At 33.7% G+C, this 22,882-nt stretch overlaps 2 protein-coding genes across 6 annotated transcripts; both read left to right on the forward strand.

Moving 5' to 3' along the window:
- The first annotated feature begins 363 nt into the window (after positions 1-363).
- Positions 364-10,495, forward strand: LOC142520106 (uncharacterized). Of its 3 annotated transcripts, none has more exons than XM_075623078.1 (16): positions 364-646; positions 1,264-1,631; positions 1,749-1,974; positions 2,047-2,292; positions 2,610-2,725; positions 3,159-3,257; positions 3,338-3,425; positions 3,736-3,965; positions 6,369-6,553; positions 6,729-6,928; positions 8,209-8,541; positions 8,631-8,732; positions 8,805-9,102; positions 9,382-9,530; positions 9,724-10,008; positions 10,094-10,495. In XM_075623078.1, the coding sequence occupies exons 2-16, from the start codon at positions 1,333-1,335 to the stop codon at positions 10,301-10,303; spliced, it is 3,066 nt and encodes a 1,021-aa protein (XP_075479193.1). In that variant the 5' UTR covers positions 364-646; positions 1,264-1,332; the 3' UTR covers positions 10,304-10,495. The 3 variants fall into 3 exon arrangements, with proteins under 3 accessions (XP_075479193.1, XP_075479194.1, XP_075479195.1); XM_075623079.1 differs by having other exon boundaries at positions 364-545; XM_075623080.1 differs by lacking the exon at positions 364-646 and having other exon boundaries at positions 1,408-1,631; positions 2,079-2,292.
- A 9,569-nt stretch (positions 10,496-20,064) lies between these two features.
- LOC142520769 (uncharacterized) lies at positions 20,065-21,885 on the forward strand. 3 transcript variants are annotated; one of them, XM_075623892.1, is made up of 4 exons: positions 20,065-20,509; positions 20,785-20,926; positions 21,031-21,190; positions 21,268-21,885. In XM_075623892.1, exons 1-4 carry the CDS (start codon positions 20,158-20,160, stop codon positions 21,601-21,603), a joined length of 990 nt encoding a protein of 329 aa, XP_075480007.1. In that variant the 5' UTR covers positions 20,065-20,157; the 3' UTR covers positions 21,604-21,885. The 3 variants fall into 3 exon arrangements, with proteins under 3 accessions (XP_075480007.1, XP_075480006.1, XP_075480008.1); XM_075623891.1 differs by having other exon boundaries at positions 21,028-21,190; positions 21,268-21,878; XM_075623893.1 differs by having other exon boundaries at positions 21,028-21,169; positions 21,268-21,870.
- Positions 21,886-22,882: the final 997 nt, after the last annotated feature.

Consider the following 22,882-nt stretch of genomic DNA (forward strand, 5'->3'; position numbering starts at 1 on the left):
AAAAAAGACTTACTAAAAATTAGACATTCATACGTATCTAACAAAAACAACTCTGTCACGTCTTACCAATAATGAATTTCATTGTCTGGCTTAGTCAGCTTTCAACTGTATGATTTCATATCATATCAAAATAAATGAAAATAAAAATTTATTTTAAGAAGATAAAAATTTATGAATTAATAGATTAAACTTAAAATCGGATAAGTTAAAATTTTTTATTTTAAGGATATCATTGATTTTTGGAATATAATATAAATTATATTAGTTTTAAATTAATTTTCAAAATAAGTTATTAGATAGATATATGTATATATTCAAAATTGGAAAAAACGAAAAACAAAAACCTACCTACCAAGCTGTCGAAGTTCTTAAAAAAAAAAAGTAAACGCAAAAATCCAATTTAAATACGAAAGTGATCCGAGTTATCTAAAAAAAATCCAAATAATTTCTGGGTTCGGTACGAGGGAGTTCTGAGTTCGAAGAATATGCGGTCCGATTACGGAATTGTTCCCTTTTTTTTTTCCCTCAAGAAATAACTCTCAGATGTAGGCTGATTCTTGTTTCTTGATCTCTGAAATTGTCCTTTTCCTTTTTAACACGCATGCTTTCTGGGTTCTCTTGCTCTATCTCATCTTCCTTGAATCAGGTATCTTTGATTCACTTGCGAAAGTTCTGTGGATGTTTGTTCATTTTTATTTTTCCTTTTTGGGTTTGTTCAGCATGCCAGTATCAATGTCGATTGGTATAGGAAAAACCCAATTGCTGTTTATGCTCGCGGATACGTATTTATGTATTGAGTTCTTGGCTTTTGTAGTTTCCTGGTTTTGTTATCAAAGGTCGTGGATTGATTTGTTAAATTCAATTGCTTCACTAGGTTGTTGTTTAGTTCTGGTACTACTTGAATGAAGCGTCGTACTGGAATAATTTGGTGGTGTGTATTCTGTAGACTTTCTTGGTTTAGGAATATCCGCAACGTTTGATGACAATTATTATAGTTTATGTTGCTTGGCGTACTCTGTCTGATCCTTACTCTGAATGTTGTTGATTGTGCGGTGTCCGAGACTTGAACGTTCTTCTAATTTACTTGACATTTTCTGGGGATTGTGTGAGAAGGGGACATTTTTGCCTAGATCACTCTGTTTACACAAGGACTCTTTATGCATAACTTAACTGTGTTAAATTAAGATATTCATTGTTCTATACATGGTATGTCTTTCTAATGATTGTCAGCAGTATTCCGACTTGGGGATCTCTGTTGTGCAGTTGTTTCTTGCGGATTGAAGTCTCTGGCAACATTACGAAGCAGAAGCTAACTTATTTCAATATTCTACAATGGGGCCTGACAGACAGCCTAGCGGTTTACTAGACACTCTAAATATGGAGACAGTTAGGACTATTTTCACTCACACATATCCATATCCGCATCAGCATTCACGGCATGCGGTGATTGCTGTTTTTATTGGTTGCTTATTTTTCATATCCTCCGAAAATATGCATACGCTTATCCAGAAGTTAGACAGCAACATTAAATGGTGGTCGATCTATGCCTGCTTGCTTGGATTCTTCTATTTTTTTTCTTCTCCTTTTATAGGGAAAACAATCAAACCGAATTATTCTAATTTCAGTCGCTGGTAGGTATCCCTTTTTGAGCTATTTATTTTGTTGAATATCATCTAATCTGATTTTTTAAGAAGAAACTAAAACGTAAATCTAACGAAGTTTGATAATGTTGGTGTTTCACTTTGTAGGTATATAGCCTGGATATTGGTGGCTGCCTTATATCACCTTCCTAGTTTTCAATCGATGGGAGTTGATATGAGGATGAACCTATCTTTGTTTTTAACAATCTATTTATCTTCCATTTTATTTCTTCTTGTTTTCCACGTAATCTTTCTTGGCCTCTGGTATGTTGGACTTGTTGCTCGCGTGGCTGGAAGGAGACCTGCAATACTTACAATTCTTCAAAATTGTGCTGTAAGTCCAATGAGCGCATCCTGATAAAAACAAACTTTCTTGGATCTTATTTCTCGACTTATTGTTGTGTAGGTTATAAGTGTAGCATGTTGTGTATTTTATAGCCACTGTGGTAATAGTGCTATTATGAGAGGCAAGACATTTGAAAGGGGGTTCTCTGGCTGGTTTACTCGATGGAACAAAGAAGAAGTGAATACATGGCTTGCAAAATTTATACGTATGAATGAGTTTAAAGAAGAAGTTTGCAAATCTTGGTTTGCTCCAGTTGGTTCTGCCAGTGATTATCCGTTTCTGTCCAAATGGGTCATTTATGGAGAGGTATGGCTTATTCTTTTGATATTTAGCTGCATATGAATTGAAGTTTGCTTGATCCGAGAAATGGATTTGGAGTGTTGTATTTCAAATTAATTCATCAATTAAAGATTGAAATCGAATGTTATGATAGAAAAAGTAACTTGAAATTTTAACTAAGGAATTTTAAATCCATGGATTTTAAAATATCCAAGCAAGTCGCTTGCTACAGATTTGAATCCCCCTCATTTATATCTTTTATCCAAACACACATTTATGATTTTCTTGTCATAATTGTCTATGATCTTAACTGGGGCTATGTGTTTGCATTCATCTTGTTTCAGTTAACTTGTAGTGGTTCTTGTGAAGAATCACCAGATGAAATTTCTCCTATATATTCATTATGGGCCACTTTCATAGGCCTCTACATGGCAAATTATGTTGTGGAGAGATCGACCGGGTGAGAGTCAACTAATCCCTTGCTTTTCTATTTAATAAGTTGTATTATTTTTCTTTCGCCGCCAGTTTGTTGTCTTCAAAGGTCCTCATACAGATGCAAGAAAAACTATGAGCACCGTGGATTTTTATTACCGATCATATCTTTCTATGATAAGTGTTGGCATTAAGTTTTTTCTTTCATCCAACTTTATATAAATTATAACTTAGGAGGCGACTGCATTTTCCTTTCATATCTTTCTTTGAGAAGTGTTGGCATTTAATTTTTTTTCCATCCAACTTTATGTAGCTTAGGGGGTGAGTGCAAGAGTCACCAATCTTCTTGGCATTGTTGCATCATGATAATTATTCAAATGTTGTTTCATCCTCTCCTTTTTAATGAAGTCAAGTTCTAACTGATTAAATTCTCTATGTTGATCACATTCTCTAATCAATAGATGGGCTCTTACTCACCCTGTATCACAAAAAGAATTTGACAAGTTGAAGAAAAAGCAAATGAAGCCTGATTTCTTGGAGATGGTTCCTTGGTATTCGGGGTATGCCCACTCTCTCTCTATCTATCTTTATTTCCATACGCATCCTCAGTCATTGTAATTTTTCAGTTTCTGCAATGCAGGACATCTGCTGATTTATTCAAGACAGTTTTTGACCTCCTTGTATCAGTTACTGTGTTTGTTGGACGCTTTGACATGCGTATGATGCAGGTATTTGAAAGTTTCATGTTCATATTATTGATGCTCTTATTGAAATTTATTCATCAACATAAGTTTCACTTTGCACACTCAATGCAATTTCGTTTAAAGATTTGTCTCTCAATGAAGGATCTAATTATTGAAGAAAGAGCTATAATCTCAATGCGTTTTAGTGAAACTCTCGTCTTTCTTTAAAAAAAGTATATCTTCTTGATTCTCATAATTAGTTTTATTGTGTATTCTGCAACATGCTGTTATTTTATGTTATTATACTACATATGGTGCCTTTTTTTTTGGTATCCCATTTACCCTATTGCTGCAGGCTGCAATGAGCAGGGCTGAAGTTGGAGGGAAGCATGAGGATCTTTTGTATGACCAGTTTAGCGAGAGAGACGAATTATGGTTTGATTTTATGGCTGATACTGGCGACGGTGGAAATTCTTCCTATAGCGTTGCACGACTTCTTGCTCAGCCCTCTGTTAGAGTTTGGAGTGATGATTCTCCGATTATGCTGCCCCGTGGTAACCTGCTCCTTATTGGAGGTGATCTTGCGTAAGCTCGATACCTTGTCTTTCCTCTGGTAGTATTTTTTATTATTATTTTTAAGTGTGTGACGATGAAGGGAACGATTTATCGTGTCAAATAGGCAGTGATTTAAATAATTTGATTATTTTCCAAATATAATTCAACGAATTATTTGTTAGTCTCTAAGTTTTGATGTCTTTTGAAAGGCATCAATTGCCCTTAAATAACCATTTGCTTTGGTTGTAATCTAACAATGACTGGTATCACTTGATGCATCTGGTATAACTTGTTAGAATATCTCTTCTTATTTTTTTAAAAAGGAGTGGTGCTATTTTCTTTTAAGCTGGCTGTAATTTTTGTTCATACGCCGGAAAGATGCCATCTATTCTTCGATCAAGTATTGACTTGATGCCTCACAATTGTGCCTCAATCACCACTTGCGCCAAATGTCCCATTTTGCTGTTACTTTGGTTAAAATTCTGCTTCTGAAACCAAGGACTTAAAGATCCAAATATATTCCAAGACCTTCAGTAAGGATCATCATTAGATGTAACTATCATGTAGAACAAATAACTATGAATTCAACGAGGCAGCTATCAAGTAATTAGCCATAACTAATAGGCAGAACTTCAAGTCAAGAACCAGACATAATGGAGAGTCACCGTACCTGCAACCCTGCCTAAAGAAGAAGTTACCCTCTCCATGTCTTGAAAAAGGTCATCCTCTTCCTCATAGCAAACCGCGAACATTCAGTAGAACTAGGGAGATCTTGAGATGGAGACTGGAAATTAGTCCTTACAATAATTGAGTTTGAGGATGTTTGCCCACATAGGTGGATGAGATCAAAAAGTGCTTTGACTGTCGTTTTAGGTGAATTCATTACCTGGAACAGGTAAAGCGGAAAGCTTTTTAATTGCATCAAACCACTTCCTGGCAAACGGGCTTGACTATTCCTCCCCAAGGTAGATTCATGGGCTTTCAGAAGTAAACCATGGAAAAAATGACTTTAGCGTGCTAAAGGTTGTTCCAAGACACGAACCTGGAAGGTCTTTTTGGCGAAACCAGTAATACCTTGGACTGCACTCACACTGGCAGTGGTGCTGCTGTTCTAAATAGTGAAGCTGCTTCTGGCCTGAGACTTTTTCATACAGATCAGGAAAGAAAGCATGTTTGGGTGGCAACATGATAATCTAGTGAGATGATAAGGTGACCAACTTTAGGCTTGTATTTGATGGGGGATGTAGACAAAAAAAGGTCAAGCAGGCATCTTGATAGAAATCAGCTGCGATGTGCAGGAGATATGGGGTCTTCTTGTCATAGAGAAAATGTCATTGGAGCCTGTCATAACATTACCCCCCACTGTATACCTACAATGGGTAATTCCACTTCATGAGCAGAAAATGATCTTAGGTAGCAAGCTAGAAAGCCTACTGTTAAACATTTTGGACATGATTTTGTTCGTAACGTTGCAAGTCTAACTCATGATTTGAGCTTGCTAACATATTCATAAATAAATTTTCTAAGCAGAATCTGAGTTCGCAGGCTTAGTCTGAATCCTTTTATGTTGTGCTCGAGTTCAATCTTTTGTAATCAAGTTTGAGCTGATAAAATTTCATGAGCTTGACTCATTCATACTCCTAATATAGGTGAAGCTTTTGGGCTAAAGAGAACATCTTAAAATCTAAATTTCTTCCCATTGATCCCCCTTGACAAATTCCCGATAGTTTTGGGGGGAAAAATACTGAAAACAGATCTGCACCTGCGCAACACTGTTGGGGTTTGTGCCAAATAAAAAGCATGAATTTGAGTTCATTTTATCCTCTTGAGACAAGATGCTAGGTAATTGGTTAAGTGAATGATTTAACAGATCAGGTGTATAATCACCAGAAGGTTGGATAAGTAAGATATAGCAGATTGGATATCTTCAGGCAATGAAATCCACTAATCTGCATTTCTATCTGCCTTATATCTAATGATTAAATGTACTCATTGACGAGTTGTCGCTTAAAAGGTAAGTGTTCTATAATAATGTCAATAGACACATTAAAGTAATTTTATCTGTCAAACAAATCAGATTGTGCTATGTTCCTGAGATTAGCACCTTTGGCTCATGCGACGTACCAGATTCTCTTTTGGAAGGTGACTCTTGCAAATTTTCGAGGTCATAGCAGTATTTGCATTGTAACTGTACAAGGTGTTATTTCAGACTGATCCTGAAAAGAACTTTCCATATCACTTAACCTTAAAAGAACAAAATGCCAGTTAATATGAAGGGCAGGCAATTTTTTTAGTTTTGTCTTCATCAACAATCAATACGTGTGCCTAAGATGCTTTTGGATATTGTACTTGTTTAATATCAGCATACCTGATGAAGGGTTTTAACTTCATTGTAAGGTAGATTAAGCATTGAATTTCGTGTTTTTTATCCAGGTATCCCAATCCATCTGAATTCACATATGAGAATCGTCTTTTTCGTCCCTTTGAATATGCTCTGCAGCCTCCAGTTTGGTATAAGAAGGAGCATATAGCTATAAACAAACCGGAATTGCCTCATGGGTTGTCGTCTTTGAAACAGTATGATGGGCCTCAGTGCTTTCTCATACCTGGAAATCATGGTTTGTTTCCGTTCTTGGCCTGCACTTTGGGCTTCTTCTTTTATTCCTTTTCGGTACCATAGGCATCTTCTGTTTTTTTATCTTCTTTATGCTCTCAGTCGTTTAATTTCTCTGTATTAATCGATCTTTTGCTCATGAATGTGTAATGTAGCCAAGCATCTTTGTGAATTTTCAGATTGGTTTGATGGGCTTCAGACGTTTATGCGATATATTTGTCACAAGAGCTGGTTAGGTGGATGGTTTATGCCTCAAAAGAAAAGTTATTTTGCCCTTCAGCTACCCAAAGGATGGTGGGTCTTTGGTCTTGATCTTGCTTTGCATTGCGATATTGATGTCTACCAATTCAAGTTTTTTTCAGAATTAATTAAAGAAAAGGTAACATTTCTAATTATCTAGATTTAGTTGTCCTCGTGCTGGAATACTGAAATGAATCTGAAAGTGAATGTCTTTAGTTGTGTTGCTGATACTATAATTAAGGCTATGTAAACACAACAATGTGTTAGGGCGCTTTCCTTCAAATATATGCACATATAATGATGTGAAGAACAATGTGTGATCCACAATTATCTAAGTTTGGTGTTTGAATTAATTAATTACAAAGTTTCAATGGATGTGTCGGTCACTTTAAGTTACATTTCGCCTATGGTCTCTGGTTTGGATTAGCAGATTTTGGGCATCATCCAACATCTTAATTAAGAATTTATCATAATATCTTATCCTTGATGATTATATTAACATACGATTTCTGAAGGTTATGAAATTGGACCTGGAGAAAATTGTATCTGATGCTCCCTTTGATTTTGTATTATGGACACGATATCAGGTGTCTGTAAATTAATTCTGCTGATGGAACTCTTCAAATAGGTGGCCCTTCTAAGGGTAGTTAATTTGTAATCACCTAGTAAGAAACCTAAGATTGTTATGTATCGTGTTATTGCAAATTTTTTTTTTATAATGAAAATGCTTTCATTAAGAAAATGTAAAAAGTTTATATTACACAGACTGGACTTCCCCAGGAGATATAACAATGAATCGTACACGAAATATAAGAGCGACATTCAACAAAATGTCTAACACATAATCATATCAGTAGCAGTAGGGATACATCTGAAAATCTGAATCTTGATCTTGTTGATTGTGTCCTCGTGTAAGGAGTCGCCCATGAACGAATAACCACAACATAAATCGATGTTTAGGCAGGATGGATGTTTTGAACAGCAGTGGTTTCCACGGCCATAATCCTCTACTCTGAATGAAAAACTTGTAAGCACGAGATAAGCCGTGATGCCACTAAACCAACTGTCCAAGCAGCTTATGGCATTCTCCACCGAGCCCATTCTTTGAACAATCTCATCACGAATCTGTAGGATTTGTTTAATTAATGGAGACTCATCCTTGTGCCATCTCCAGTACCAAACTCCACCAAAACAACTATATATATGATTCACCCAACGAATCCACAAACAATCTGTTTTCAAGTGAATTTTCCACAATGTTTTCGTTAGCAACGCTTTATTGCCAATTTTTGCTATTATTTTAAATGGTGGATTTGTTAGTTTGCTTTTTATGATTGTTAAGGGAACTAATTCAACGCAGAAACTTCCATCTCAGCATTGTCCGAGGTCTTTCTTGACGTTTTCTTATTTGGTTTTTAGGTTGGAGACTCTGATTCTGTGATTATCATGACCCACGAACCTAATTGGCTTCTTGACTGGTACTGGGAAGACACGAGTGGAAAGAATGTTACCCATCTGATATGTGACCATTTGAAAGGAAGGTGTAAGCTCAGAATGGCAGGAGACTTGCATCATTACATGCGCCATTCATACGTGCAGTCAGAGAAGCCCGTACATGTGCAACATTTACTTGTTAATGGTTGTGGTGGGGCATTTTTGCATCCCACTCATGTCTTTAGTAATTTCAACAATTTATACGGGACTACGTATGAAAGCAAGGCATCTTACCCTTCATTTGAAGACTCAAGCAGGGTGCATCAGCAGTTTTGTGATACAAACTATGTGTAAATTGCTATCCTTTTAAATCATAATTGACACTAGTTATTGAAATTTTGGTGCAGATTGCTTTAGGGAATATATTGAAGTTTCGGAAGAAAAATTGGCAGTTTGATACAATCGGTGGCTTTTTATATTTCATCTTGGCCTTTTCCATGTTTCCACAGGTAAACATTTGACAACGTTATTACAATATACTCAATATATGGATGTCTCACCAGTTTCCTTTCTTTTTCTAGTGTAAGCTAGGACATATGTTACGAGATGATACATTTTCTGGCCATCTAAGAAGCTTCTTTGGCTCGGTATGGGATGCTTTCATCTATATGCTGGGATGGTCGTATGTATCATCAGCCGGCGCTTTTTTATTGTTAGTTATTGCCATCACCTTTGTGCCCTCAAAAGTGTCTCGAAAGAGAAGAATAATAATTGGCATACTCCACGTGTCTGCGCACCTGGCTGCTGCGTTGATTTTAATGTTGCTTTTGGAATTGGGGATTGAGACATGTATCAGGCATAAATTATTGGCAAATTCAGGTGATAGTTTCATAATCAATAAATTAAAATTTTTTTTTCGAAGAAAGAAATTTGCATGTGTATCTGTGGGATATTTTTTCTTTTAATTTATTATTCAGTTTGCATTCATTTATGCATATACATGCATGTTGAACTTTGTCTAGCCATCAACCATAATTTTCCGTCACATATTTTAAAATTTCTATTTTTGACTAGCTGTTCAACGATACCATGCTCACATTTCCATTGATACTTCATTGATGGTACCCATTGTCACCTAAGCAATTTAAAATTTCTCAGGTTATCACACTTTATATGAGTGGTATCGATCTGTTGAGAGTGAGCATTTTCCGGATCCAACAGGCCTCAGAGCACGCATGGAGCAATGGACTTTCGGGCTATATCCAGCATGCATAAAGTACCTGATGTCCGCTTTCGATGTTCCTGAGGTGAGAATGCTTTGCTGACTCATTACTGTCTTGGATTTTTATATGCCACACACAACGATATACAAAGGGCATTGATTTATGTTATATTTCAAGGTTTATATGTATGCTCCAGGTTGGCATAAAAAGGACTCACGGTCATGCTTCTTTCCCAATCTGTAATTTTATCTTTTGCTTTATGTCAACCAATTTTCAGGTGATGGCTGTCACCAGGAAGAACATCTGCAAGAATGGGATGGATTCACTTCCCCGAGGAGGTGCTGCCATTTATTATGCTTCCGTCTTCCTTTACTTCTGGGTCTTTTCGACTCCCATCGTGTCATTGATTTTTGGAAGCTACCTCTATATCTGCATCAATTGGCTTCACATACACTTTGACGAAGCATTCTCATCCCTGCGAATCGCTAACTACAAGTCATTTACACGATTCCACATAGACCGTAAAGGCGATCTTGAAGTCTTCACCCTTGCAGTCGATAAAGTATAAAACTAATGCTGCACAGTTTCTGACAGTTGATTAAATATGAAATCTGAATTCCCAGCTTAATCTCCTGAGTTTTGTGCAGGTTCCAAAAGAGTGGAAGCTGGATCCTAACTGGGAGGGAGAGTCGAAACAGCCACAAAACCTTAGCTACCTCAGAAAGCATCCAAGCAAATGGCGATCTGTTTCCTCTCAGCAGGATCCTGTTAACACTGTAAGAATCGTCGACCGCTTTGTCGTTGAACAAACAGTAAAACCTGAAGTAGAGCCGGTTAATGGATCAGTAACTCACTGATATAGGAAATGTGATTTGTAACATTAATGTAAGGTGTATGGTTTAGGAGCAGCTAGGAGATTTATTTTGGGATAAATTATAAGTAGGAAGTGTAAAAAAATATTGATAATAAACTAAAAAAAGCATAGGAAAAAATGAACCCAAAAAAATAAAAAAATACCAGAGATATTTAATTTGATGATAACTTTGTGTCTTCTCCAATTCAAACATTTTTAAATTGTATATCAGTCCAAGTGTCATGATTTGATCGTTCTATCCAGCATAGACAATTATTGCACATCAATAGTAACACATGTCAAGTAATTCACGAGAGTTCTCAATCTATTTATAAATCATGAAATGTAATATATGCTAATAAAATAATATTATATTTTATACGATTTTTTTGAAGACGATATAAATTATAGATTATTTGCCTAAAATAAATACCCTTGGAAAACATACAATTACAAAACCCTAACAGCTGGAAGGGGAAAGAATGTTTGTACTACTGGCAGGTGTGTTTAATTTCCCATTTGATACAATGAGTTTTATAATAATAATAATAAAAACGAACCAAACAAGGGTTTAACAGTAATATCACCTTATCCTTCTTACCAAATTCAACTAAATAATCAATATGTTATAGAATGTACAGGGACATAGGGAGTTGTTTTTATTAAGTTTGGTTCGAATTTGGTTCGAATGATGAGATTATTGAATGATTGGTACATAAATGACAAAAAAAAAAAAGATTGATGTAGGAATATAATAGAGGGTGATAAAAAAAAGTTATGCATTGTGTGATTTTTCTGCGTGAGATAAATTAGGCCTTTTAGTAACTTTGAATCAAATTAACCTTCTTTCATAATAAAATTAAAACAGGTGAGAGAATATTATTGAGTATTTTTGGGTGTAAGAAAAGTGGTAAATAGAGTGTTCATCGTTCGGTTCGATTTTTGATTTTTGATTTTGGTTTCGGTTTTAGAAATATATAATCTAATATACAAACTCTTTCGGTTCGATTCGTTTTCTACCACAACAGTGCGGTTATTTCGGTTAATTAGGTTTTGATACAATTATTTAAATTTAGTGTTGTACTTCTCTGATTATTTGTAAGGTGGTGGGCTTGAAGACTGCGAATAGACATCAACTTTTTCTGCTACAGATAATTCCCTAGGCCACCTACCTGCCACTCCTTTTACTAAGCATACCTTGTATGAAAATATAAGAGATTAAACGTGATCAATGAATAAGAGACGATAAATAAATGCAATAACTAAAATAAATAAAATGAAAATATAATGCTTGTGTTGTCTCCCACGTAGTACATGATTTTTATTCATCGACTTGACTCACAGAAGCAATCATCCAAGAGCGGTCGACGCTCAAAGTAAGTATCATATGACGCCATGTATGTGTCTTAGTTCCATGTGACCTCAGGCTTAGCTAAATGTATACATTGCAATCTCCTCATCAACCAAACATGACTTCGAATAATAGACATGTGATAAGAATATAAATTTTGGCTCCCGAAGAACAAAATCTATTAAGGTCGGTGATTGTGGAGGGGATGGATCAGATGTATATGTGTGATATGATTCTTACTCTGTTGGCCTCATATGCTTCATCATGCTCCAACATGTTGTGATCGATTAGGAGGATCATCGTTGAGCTACAATAGCTCGGTTCTTGAAATATTGAACATCGATGAATTAAATCGAGTTTGGTTTTCAAATCAAGCGGAAGACACTCGAAATAATCCTTCGTAGAAATCGATTAAATATTTTGTAAAGCATTTAAAATATATGCAAGTTGAATGAGTAAAAATATTTTGGTTGAAGAATTTTATCAAACACTTGGTATGCAATATTTTTGTATTTGAAGAACACATAAAATGCTTCAACAATGCATCCTTAGAACAATGAAAATGATAAGTAAATGCAATAAACAAATAGACACGAATTTGTTTATGGATGTTCGGAGACTTCAAATGCTCCTACGTCACCCCTTCTTCCCCTTGGGAAGGAATTACTAGAATACTTTGATTTATACAATTTTTTGTACAAACCCACTCAGCTAGGACTTACCCACTGCCTAAACTGAACTCCTAGCACTCAAGATTGTAGGCAGCACCTCACAATCAGCATATTGTTTAATGTCTCATATGCAAAGATTACAAACACATTGTTTTACGTCTTTGTGTGAAGACTCACTCAACTAAACTTTGAAGTTCAACTCTCTTGTATATGTGTGAGTGGTTGTGTGTGAGAAATTTATCCTTTACAGTGTACATCTCAAATGTATCCTCACACAAAGGCTTGTGCTCTCAACTAGCTGATTTCTTCATGCTAACTACCCATGCTTTGAATCCTCTTCGAAAGCTCTTGCTTGATCTTCAAGATGTTGTATTTATAAGCCCCAACAATGATATATACGTTAGACACAAGAATATGACCGTTTGGAAAGTTCTGTACTGTTTTTGAGATTGTAACGGTCAAATTCGTCTTACTGGACTTTTTCCCGACTGGTCAACTCTGGTCAACTCAACTGGTCAGCAGCTGGTTCAGTTCAGTTCAGTTGGTCAGCTGCTGGTTCGGTTCAGTTCAGCTAGTTCAGTTGGTCTGGTTCGGTTCAGTTTCAGCTGGTCTGATTCAGTTCAACTGGTTCAGTTTTAGTTGGTCAGCAGTTGGTTCAGTTCATTTAGTTGGCAGCTGGTTCAGTTCAGTTGGTTGGTCAGCTGGTCAGCAGCTGGTTCAGTTGGTTCAGGTTCAGCTTGTGTGCTGAAATCAGCATAACTGATTTCAGTTTGTGCAGAACTAGTAGCTTCATCGTCATGTATCAGCATCTTAAGTTTCGATTCAGACTTTGACTTCTGAAGATGATTTGTAGATCTTCGTCTTATCTTTCCAACGCATACTGAATCGCTTCATTTAGATAACCGAGCTGAGAGATATGACTAAAATACCGCAGCTGCTCAAACCCAACTGATTGCTGTTTTCGTGCAATCAGTTCGGTAATGCAGCGATCCGTTAGACCTTGATAACATCCGAATTTGCCAAACTGACGTGAAGTACGACTTGTTCCAAATTAAGTTTTCTGATCAGTCAAGTTGGAAGATTGTGATTTGGATCATCCAGCTGAGAGATATCTTCAAAACACAAAGCTCGCCATAAATTCAGTTTGGCTGAATTCCGTTTCAGTTTGCTTCTTGTGTTTGCAACTTCACACTTGAGTAAATATGTTAGAAATACAATAACAAGTTTTGTTAACATCAAAATCAAGATTGCGAACATGAAATGTTCCAACACTACACTATTGGTTGCACATCTTCATCAGATAAATCCTCCTAAATTTCTTCCGACTGAGGCGCAACAGCGGGTGAATCCGCAAACATCTCTAGATTTTCATCTTTTTTGCAAATCACTCTCACAACCTTGGTGATTTGAGTCATCGTCGTCAAACCAAATCTGATCTGTCACTGTTTGAGTATCTCGCTTCACTTCATATTCTTGGCAACCCTCGTAAATCCAGGCTAAGTGCTCCTCTACATGACACCTAGAATAGGCCATATCCTCCGTTGATGCCATAAACTTGTTTAACACCTCTTCAAGTAGAGTCAAACTATCTCCCTCTTCTTTATATTCCAATATGTGATTTCAAAATTTGGGATAATAGACTCTGGCGAATATTGGTGTCTCCAATCCAGCGGTGAAGGATTTCAATACCAATTTGTCTTATCATCTAACAAGTTTTGTACATCATCATCGTCTGGGAAAAATATCAGACTACCCATAGCCAAAGCTCCGTCAATTGCCTACTGTTGTGTCACTATTGAAAATTGATTGAGCTTTTATACAACAATAATTTATAATAATTAAATATGTCCAAAGCTGCTCGATATTTACCACAAGTATAAGGGTCAAGTTTTAATATAATGTATCAAGTACGAGTATCGTTCTCACAGATATTGATATATGACAAATTTACCCCAAAACACAATTCTTAGTTAATTTAAACGACATTTGAATTAATTAATAAATTAAACTGAAATTCAAATAAAATAATTTAACAAACACAATGATATAAATTAAAATAATAAACAAAAAATTGTTATGATTTCAGTTCACCTACCCATTAATCTTCTCTAATGATTGAATTTCAATTTATAATCCATACTTTTGACGAGATTATCTAATCTATCTGTATACTATATCGCGTTATATTAATCTAATCAACAAAATGTCATGTTTTTGACGAATCTTAAGATGAGCTTTCCTGGGCTCTAGCCCAGCCCTATTGTTTTTTTAATTAGCTATGTAATTTATCATTTGGCCCAGCAAAGCCACCCTTCAACACCCAAGCCCAGCCCTTTAACAAGATTTCATATAGCTTTCTTTAACAAGATTTCATATAGCTTTGAAATGTGGAAAAGTGGATTTTATATTTAATATAAATTTTTGATATAAAGAAATGAAGTGGAGAATGTCTTCTAAGACATGTCTCAATTTGTCGGCAAAAACTTATGTAAGACGGTTTCAAGGGTCATGTTTTGTCAGACAAATATCTTATTTGGGTCATCTATGAAAAAATATTACTTTTTATGCTAAGAGCATTACTTTTTATCGGTAGGGTTCACTCATCTCACAGATAAATATTCATGAGACCGTCTCACAAAAGATCTACTCTAATTTGTCGTGGGACAAAGCCCATCAAAACGTGGACAATACAATTTTATTTACAAAATTTTACTTATATATGTATCATAGTAATGTATCGTGCATTTATAATTTTTTAATATATATGCAATAAATATTTAATTTTTTCATCAAGTATCATTATTCCTTAGGCCATAAAATTTTGGTTTTAAATATATAGTAATATGGTGAAGTCTTAAGAAACCAAAACTATTCTTTTGTCTCACGTCTCTGTCATTATGATTTAGTATAAATAATAAAATAATATATTATAATTATATACAAATAAATGAATGTGTAAAGAAAATTTGTTTCATGGTGAAAAATAATATCCCTTGATCAATTTTGTTTTGACATTACATTTTTATATCGTCACTATTGAGTGGGCTTTTTAACAATGAAACATGTAAAAATGACACTTCAGAATGATATGGAAGATGAATTTTTTGTTGATTTCTTGACACTCTTTATTCAATGAGATTTAACTAAGAATATAGACGTAGATTCTATTATAAATGAATTTTATGTTTCAAATTTCGTAGGACACAATATAATATAATGACATATATATATATATATATATATATATATATATATATAAAAGTTCAGGCCCTCCAAAACTCTAATTTTTGGATCAGTCCCTTCTTGTGTTATTTAAAAATTTCGATTGCATTATCGAACTTTGAAATTCTTTGGCTTTTGATTTTCGGTCTATGACTATCAACACGTACCCAAACTCATATGTCTATAAAAGTTGTATATCCATGTATTATGTAACTTTATCATGTTATAAAAATCTCTTTTCGATCTCAATTATAACACATAAAAATAATTATAAGTTGATCATGCACCAAAGATACAATAAAAACACGATAACATAATCAATTATACTCAAGAATAAAATCAAATCTTAAAAAAAAAAAAAACTCAAAACATAATTGTTTTGGGGTAGCATCCTCTGAATTCAAACTAAAAGATAACAGAAAAAGAGAACGTTGTTGAGTTTTTGTTTTTCACTTGTCCTCTTGTCGCCCGACTACTTCTCTTCCTCTTATTCTCTCCCTCTTGCGACTGCTTCTTTTTCGTGCGTATGATGGTGTCCCCCTTCATTCCCTAGGTCTTGTTCCGTTCATATATGTGTCGACTCCAAATATACAAAATTTTATATGTTTTTCTCTATTTCGGTATTCCGATATATGACGAAATATTCAAAATTCATATCATTATGATACCGAAAAATTCGGTATTATTACCGTACCATACCAAAATTTTGGGTATATGAAAAATTCGGTATTTCGGTAACATCAGTATACCGAAGATTCAGTATTTTTCACACCATTATCAATAATCACGGCTTTAAGATTATATCAGTTGTTAGTGACTTCCCTAATATGTGGTTTCTTTCTCAATATTCTACATTTTCTATGGTATTTATATTTATTATTTTACAAACACAAATAATAAAAAATTCCTTAATAGCTAGAAGAATGATTTTGATTAATTTTCTTTCTGTTGGATAAATGTTGTTTAGTAAAACAACATACATTTTGCATCAAATCGATGTTCGTCACATTTTCTCTTGTGAATCAAGACTGTGGTTTGATATCGGATGTCATGTACCTTCGTAACAAAAAAAAGTTGGTCTCTTATGAGACGGTCTCAGGAATCTTTATTTGTGAGACGGGTCAAACTTACCGATATTCACAATAAAAAATAATAATTTTTCATGAATGGCCCAAATAATAGATTATTCTCACAAAATATGACCCGTGGGACCGTCTTACACAAATTTTTGCCAAAAAAAAATTGCCACCTATTTATATACGTTCGATGATAAAAAAAATTATATTTTATCGCGATCAATGAAACAATATTTTTAATCGAATCCTTTTTTTTCTTTTTTTTTAGAGTTATAAAACTTGTCTCGGGGAAACATGAACCTTTTATGCTGATTTTTGAAAAAAATATAAAATTACTAATAATACAGTCGTTACTACTTTTAAATGTATATTTAAATGATAGCCATAAATGAGAATTATTTGGGAAGTTGTGATTTTTAAACTAGTTAATCAATTGTGCCAAAAAAATTTGATGGGTCATTATGATATTTTATTATTCAATTATTGAGTTTTATAAGTTTGTAACTAATACTAGTTTTAGTAATAAAATTCATGTGTATATTGAAGTGAATTGCTAAATAGACCTATATTTTAATTATATGAATTTTCACTATCAATATTGTAGATAGATAAGAATTTATTGAGTAATTTACCAAAAAATAAATTAATATAACAAAAAATTTGTGTTCTGGCAACGAAACTAAGGATCGTTTTCTAGTTTATATGTACTATGTATATAATAAGAGACGTCGCTGCGAGGTAATGAAGTTTTATTTTAGATTCAGTCGTTAAAACCCGCATGTATGAGTATTAATAATTAGGGATGGTACGTCGTACCGAAGATTACGGTATAAACAAATTTTATATCGATATCGTACCGAAAATTTCGGTATACCAAAGTTTTTGGTACATATAACTAGCATATCGATTATATCGAAATTGTACGGTATACCGAGATTTCGATACGGTATCGGTATATGCCGTTTTATATCGAAAAAACCTTATATTTTTAAAATTTTTAAATTTATTGTTTTAAATATTATATATTTAAATTTTTTATATATTTTTCTATATTTCGCTATATATAGAAATTTTCAAATTTCATACCATTATCATACCGAAAAATTCGGTATCGTTACCGTATCATACAAATTTTTGGTATACAAAAAATTCGGTACTTTTTCGATACCATAATATCAGTATACCGAAAATTTAGTATTTTTTCCACCATTATCAATAATCGTGGATTTAAGATAATATCATTTGTTAGTGACTCCCTAATATGTGGTTTCTTTCTCAATATTCTACATTTTCTATGGCATTTATATTTATTTATTTATTTATTATTTTACAAACACAAATTAAAAAAAATTCCCTTAATAGCTAGAAGAATGATTTTGATTAATTTTCTTTCTGTTGGATAAATGTTGTTTAGAAAAACAACATACATTTTAAATCAAATCGATGTTCGTCACATTTTCTCTTGTGAATCAAGATTGTAGTTTGATATATACGTTCGATGATTAAAAAAAATTAGATTATTCATTTCACGAAAATTTCCTTTACTTGGATTTTTTTTTCCGGGCGATGTGATATTGTGATTGTGATTCGCAAAATATGTAAAAAAAAAAAAAAAAAACTCAAATAATTTCGGAAATGTGAAATATTTTTCAAAAAAAATGTCATAAACAGGTGAAGTGATGGTAGGCTTGGGATCCTTTTCCCAACGGTAGGAAACTCACTGCCAAACCAAACAAACCCCTCTTTAACCACTTTGATCTAATTCACTTTAACTGACACTACTCTTTATGTTTACGTGATACATTTTATTAAATATTTTTAAAAAAATTTATTTATAAAAAATAAATATATTATTCAAAATTCTATTTTTTTTAAAGAAAAGAAATTTATCACGTAAATGTTTAAAATATATTTCTCCATTTCATATATAATTAATCCGAACAATTGGTATGAGCGTGGTGGACTGTTCTGACTTTTACATGTGAATACGAATATTTTGTTTTTCAGCGAGGTTACTGGTGAACTCTCGTTCTTATTTCATTAACTTGCAGTTTTTTACATCGTGATATTGATGTGGCATCACACACATCAGAAATTTTCGGTGACATGTCATCATTTCTCACACGTAGATACATAGATAAAAAACTATTAAAATAAACAAAATGTAAATTAACTATATAAAACCATAAATTGCTAACAATATGATAAAAATAAAACAAATTACACTACAAAAATTTTGCTCATATATTCAAGTTAAAATAATTTAATTTACACAAATATCTTCAATGAGATCGTTTTGTGAGACAAATCTCCTACCCGATCTAATTTATAAAAAAATATTAAAGTTTCACTCTAAATATGAGCCGTATCAGCCAATCTCATATAAATAGATAGACAGATAGAATCATAGCACAAAATAACTCCTCTTTAATTTAAGAGTATGTCTCTTGTGAGACGTCACACGAATTTTTATCTGTGAGACGGGTCAACCTTACGATATTCGTAATAAAAAGTAACATTCTTAGCATAAAAAACAATAAATTTTTCAGGATGATCCAAATAAAATAACTCCTCATTAATTTAAATGTCTGGCCAAATGATTCTTCTTTCCTGAAGTTTCTTGATCAAATATTGTCATTATGTCGTTATTCCAACAACCACAATGCATATATGATCTTGATTTCTTTATCCAATTAACCAATCAAATTATTCTATTCGGGCTATATTTTTCCCTCTAAAAAAATGTTCCCCAATATTTTTTTTAAAAATAATACTTTAAAATTTATATTCCAACATAAAATATATTAATTTTGAAATATAAAAATAACTTTTTATACAAAATTTAAAAAGAATTTTATCAAATCATTTATGATATAATATGACATATGAGGTAAGCAGTTTATATATTCAAAATAAAAATGTACTTCCGACTTGACGAAGTATGTGAATATTTGATTTATAGTCGTGATTTGATTCTCCCTGTAAATACTTTATCGAGCGAATCTCTCACACAATGTTTACCCATTGTGATTTACCTATTAGGAAAAAACTTGTGTGAGACGGTCTCACGGGTCGTTTTTGTGAGACGAATCTCTTATTTGTGTCATTCATGAAAAAATATTATTTTTTTATGCTAAAAGTATTACTTTTTATTATGAATATCGGTAGGGTTGACCCGTCTCATAGGTAAAGATCCGTGAGATTGTTTTACAAGATACCTACTCTAACTGTTAAACATGATTTATAGAAAATTAATATATATATATATATATATTTTTGGAAAATGTCTTATGGTTCCACGCCAGTTCAAATCAAATCTATGGAACGGGCAACGAGCTGACCGACACGTCATCAAAACAACCGGCTACCGCCGGCGGCCACATCCAAAAAGTTTTCTCCTTATTTAAACTCCTTAAACGAACGGTTTGTTTCATCGTCCCTCTCTTTGTTCAACATTTTTCTTCCCATTTTATCCTCCGCACCTCTTTCAATTTACCACTCCACGCCACTGCTGTCTGATCTCTCAATTTCACAGAAAATGCCTGCGATTACTGATAACAGAACCCGGCCCATGTTGGCACCAAATGGGAACCGGGTTCGGGTCCTCGGAGAGCGGAGGAGGACCGAGGAGCCGGCGGAGAAGCCTTCTGGTGTACGGTCGAAAGCTTCAGCTGACAGCTCTTCGGACTCTTCTTCTTCTTCTTCTTCTTGCGGTGGATTACCTCTGAGAAATTCAGCAAAAAGAGGCTCGAATAAAACGGCCACGGTGAAGAATGGCAATGGCTTCAATAAGCCGGCGAAAATCGTACCCGATGGGATTCAAAATATGGCGCCTGATCCCCAAGTTTGTGTCTCAGTTAAACGTTGCGATTGGATCACTCCAAATTCTGGTAAATTCTTAATACTTCCCTTTTGATTTTCCGTTTAACTTTTCAGTATATTCAGAAACAAGAAAAAAGACTGTATGAATATCTTTTCTTTTTCAAGATTCAACACGATAATTAATCTAAATGATATACAATAGATTAAACAATCAAACGGTTCGATCGATTATAAATGTGGCTTTATCCTAAGAAATCTACTCCATGTATGATCTCATCTCATGTAGTATAGAAAGTCGTTTCATTCTGTGAAGCCATGCTCATTCGATCTCTTGTAAATTCAGAACCTCTTTACACTTCTTTCCATGATGAAGAATGGGGAGTACCAGTTCGTGATGATACGAAGCTATTTGAGCTGCTTGTTTTCTCGCAAGCATTGGCAGAATTTTCCTTGCCCGCGATTCTTAGTAAGCGAGCAATGTTTAGGTTTGTATAACATTTGGATTCTCATATATCCTTACCTATGAACTCTTGCTGCATGTATCTTCCAACATGTGCTTGATGTTTTAAATTAACCCTTTTTGCAGAAGGCTTTTTGACGAATTTGATCCAACCGCAGTTGCAAATCTCGATGAGGAGAGATTGCTGTTAATCAAACTGCATGGTAACACATTGCTATCTGAACCAAAACTTCGTGCGGTGGTGGAGAATGCTAGGCAGCTGCTTAAGGTGAGAATCTTGAGTTTAGTGGTCTGTTTCTTTCGCCTTCGTTGGAACACTTGTGGGCATCGCATCACACTTACATTTGTCTCTGGTTCTTGATGTAGATCCAGCAAGAGTATGGTTCCTTTAGTGCCTACTGCTGGCATTTTGTACATCACAAACCGATAAAAAGCGGGTTTTGTCATGCACGACAAGTACCAACTAAAACAGCAAAGTCAGAACTCATAAGCAAAGATCTGATGCAGAGAGGCTTCCGTTGCGTTGGGCCGACAGTCGTGTATTCGTTTATGCAAATGGCCGGGATAGCGAACGATCATCTCTTGACATGCTTCAGATACAATGACCGTGGCCACGATGCCGGAAAGAAACAAAAAGCCCCGCACGAAAAGGCCAACGTTCTTGAGGAAGCTGTGAAGAAAACAAGCGTAGACGACGGATGACTAGTGAATTCTTGAAACTGAACTTTCGTCTTCGATGGGCCTCATTCCGTTCTTTCATTTTAAAATAATCACAATTTCATTTCATCATGTAAATTTTTATATGTTCGTTCTTTCGATTGATGTGTTTCCTTACTGATATATATATATTGAATGTCGACGTTGGCGATGCTTTTTCAAGAAGATATCAGCTATATATATATCAATTTGAGCGAGTTTGTAGGAAATTATATCACCATTAATATAGTTTCTAAGTAGAACTGTGGCGAAATATGCTTTTCATCTTTCATGTCATCTTCTTTTAGCTTCACAATGCAAGCATTGTTATAAACAAAGGTGAGAAATAATCTATGTATACTAACTTTGAGTAGAGTACATCCTTTATAATACAATAGCTAAAACTAATTCCATAATTACGTCTCGATCAAATAATATCCTACTAACGTCGTCTCCAATCTTGAATTCTATTTTAGTGTAAATTATGCGTTAAAATAGTGTAGTTTCTGCATCAAATTCAACATAATCTCTAACTTCAAATCTTATACGAAAAATAATATTCTTGAAATACTCATTTAATTTACATATATTAATTCTTATCTTTTGTTTAATATCTTTTTTTTATACAAATTTAACAATATAATTATAATAATGTTTATATTATATAATAATTACCATGTTATTAATAAATGTAAAATAATATTTTAGTTTAATATTTAATTATTATTCATTATTTATATTATATAGAATACGAATTAATCCACGAAAATTATTAAAATTGATTAATAACTTGAATATAGGAACATAATATAATACAAATTCAAACATTTGAACTACTATATTTGTGAGACCCCGAAAATAAAATAGCATTGATGACATTTTTGTAAATAAGTTGAAAAATATTCAATTTATTTTGATGACATTTTCGTAAATAAGTTGAAAAATAATGAATTAATTTTAAGGGCAAAATGTTAATTATGTTATGGTTTTTAACGTAATTGTCTGAGTATTAGCTCAAATAATTTGAGATTTGGATATAACGTAGAAAACTCAATGATATAGAAGTTTCATGTTTTGAGTTTTGAAAAATTTGATCGTTTGACTGATCCAAAGAGATATATCGGCGTTAAAATGTTAAATATTATATATTATATTATATTTTTATTAATATAATATAATATAATATTAAAAAAATTAAAAAAATTCAAAAAGAAGAAGATAAATATGCAAATACATTGAATTGAATCTCAATTCAACAGAGAGTATAGCAGAAGGTGAGAAGTGA

This window comes from Primulina tabacum, chromosome 12, assembly GCF_025594145.1.
Source record: "Primulina tabacum isolate GXHZ01 chromosome 12, ASM2559414v2, whole genome shotgun sequence".
Lineage (NCBI taxonomy): Eukaryota > Viridiplantae > Streptophyta > Magnoliopsida > Lamiales > Gesneriaceae > Primulina > Primulina tabacum.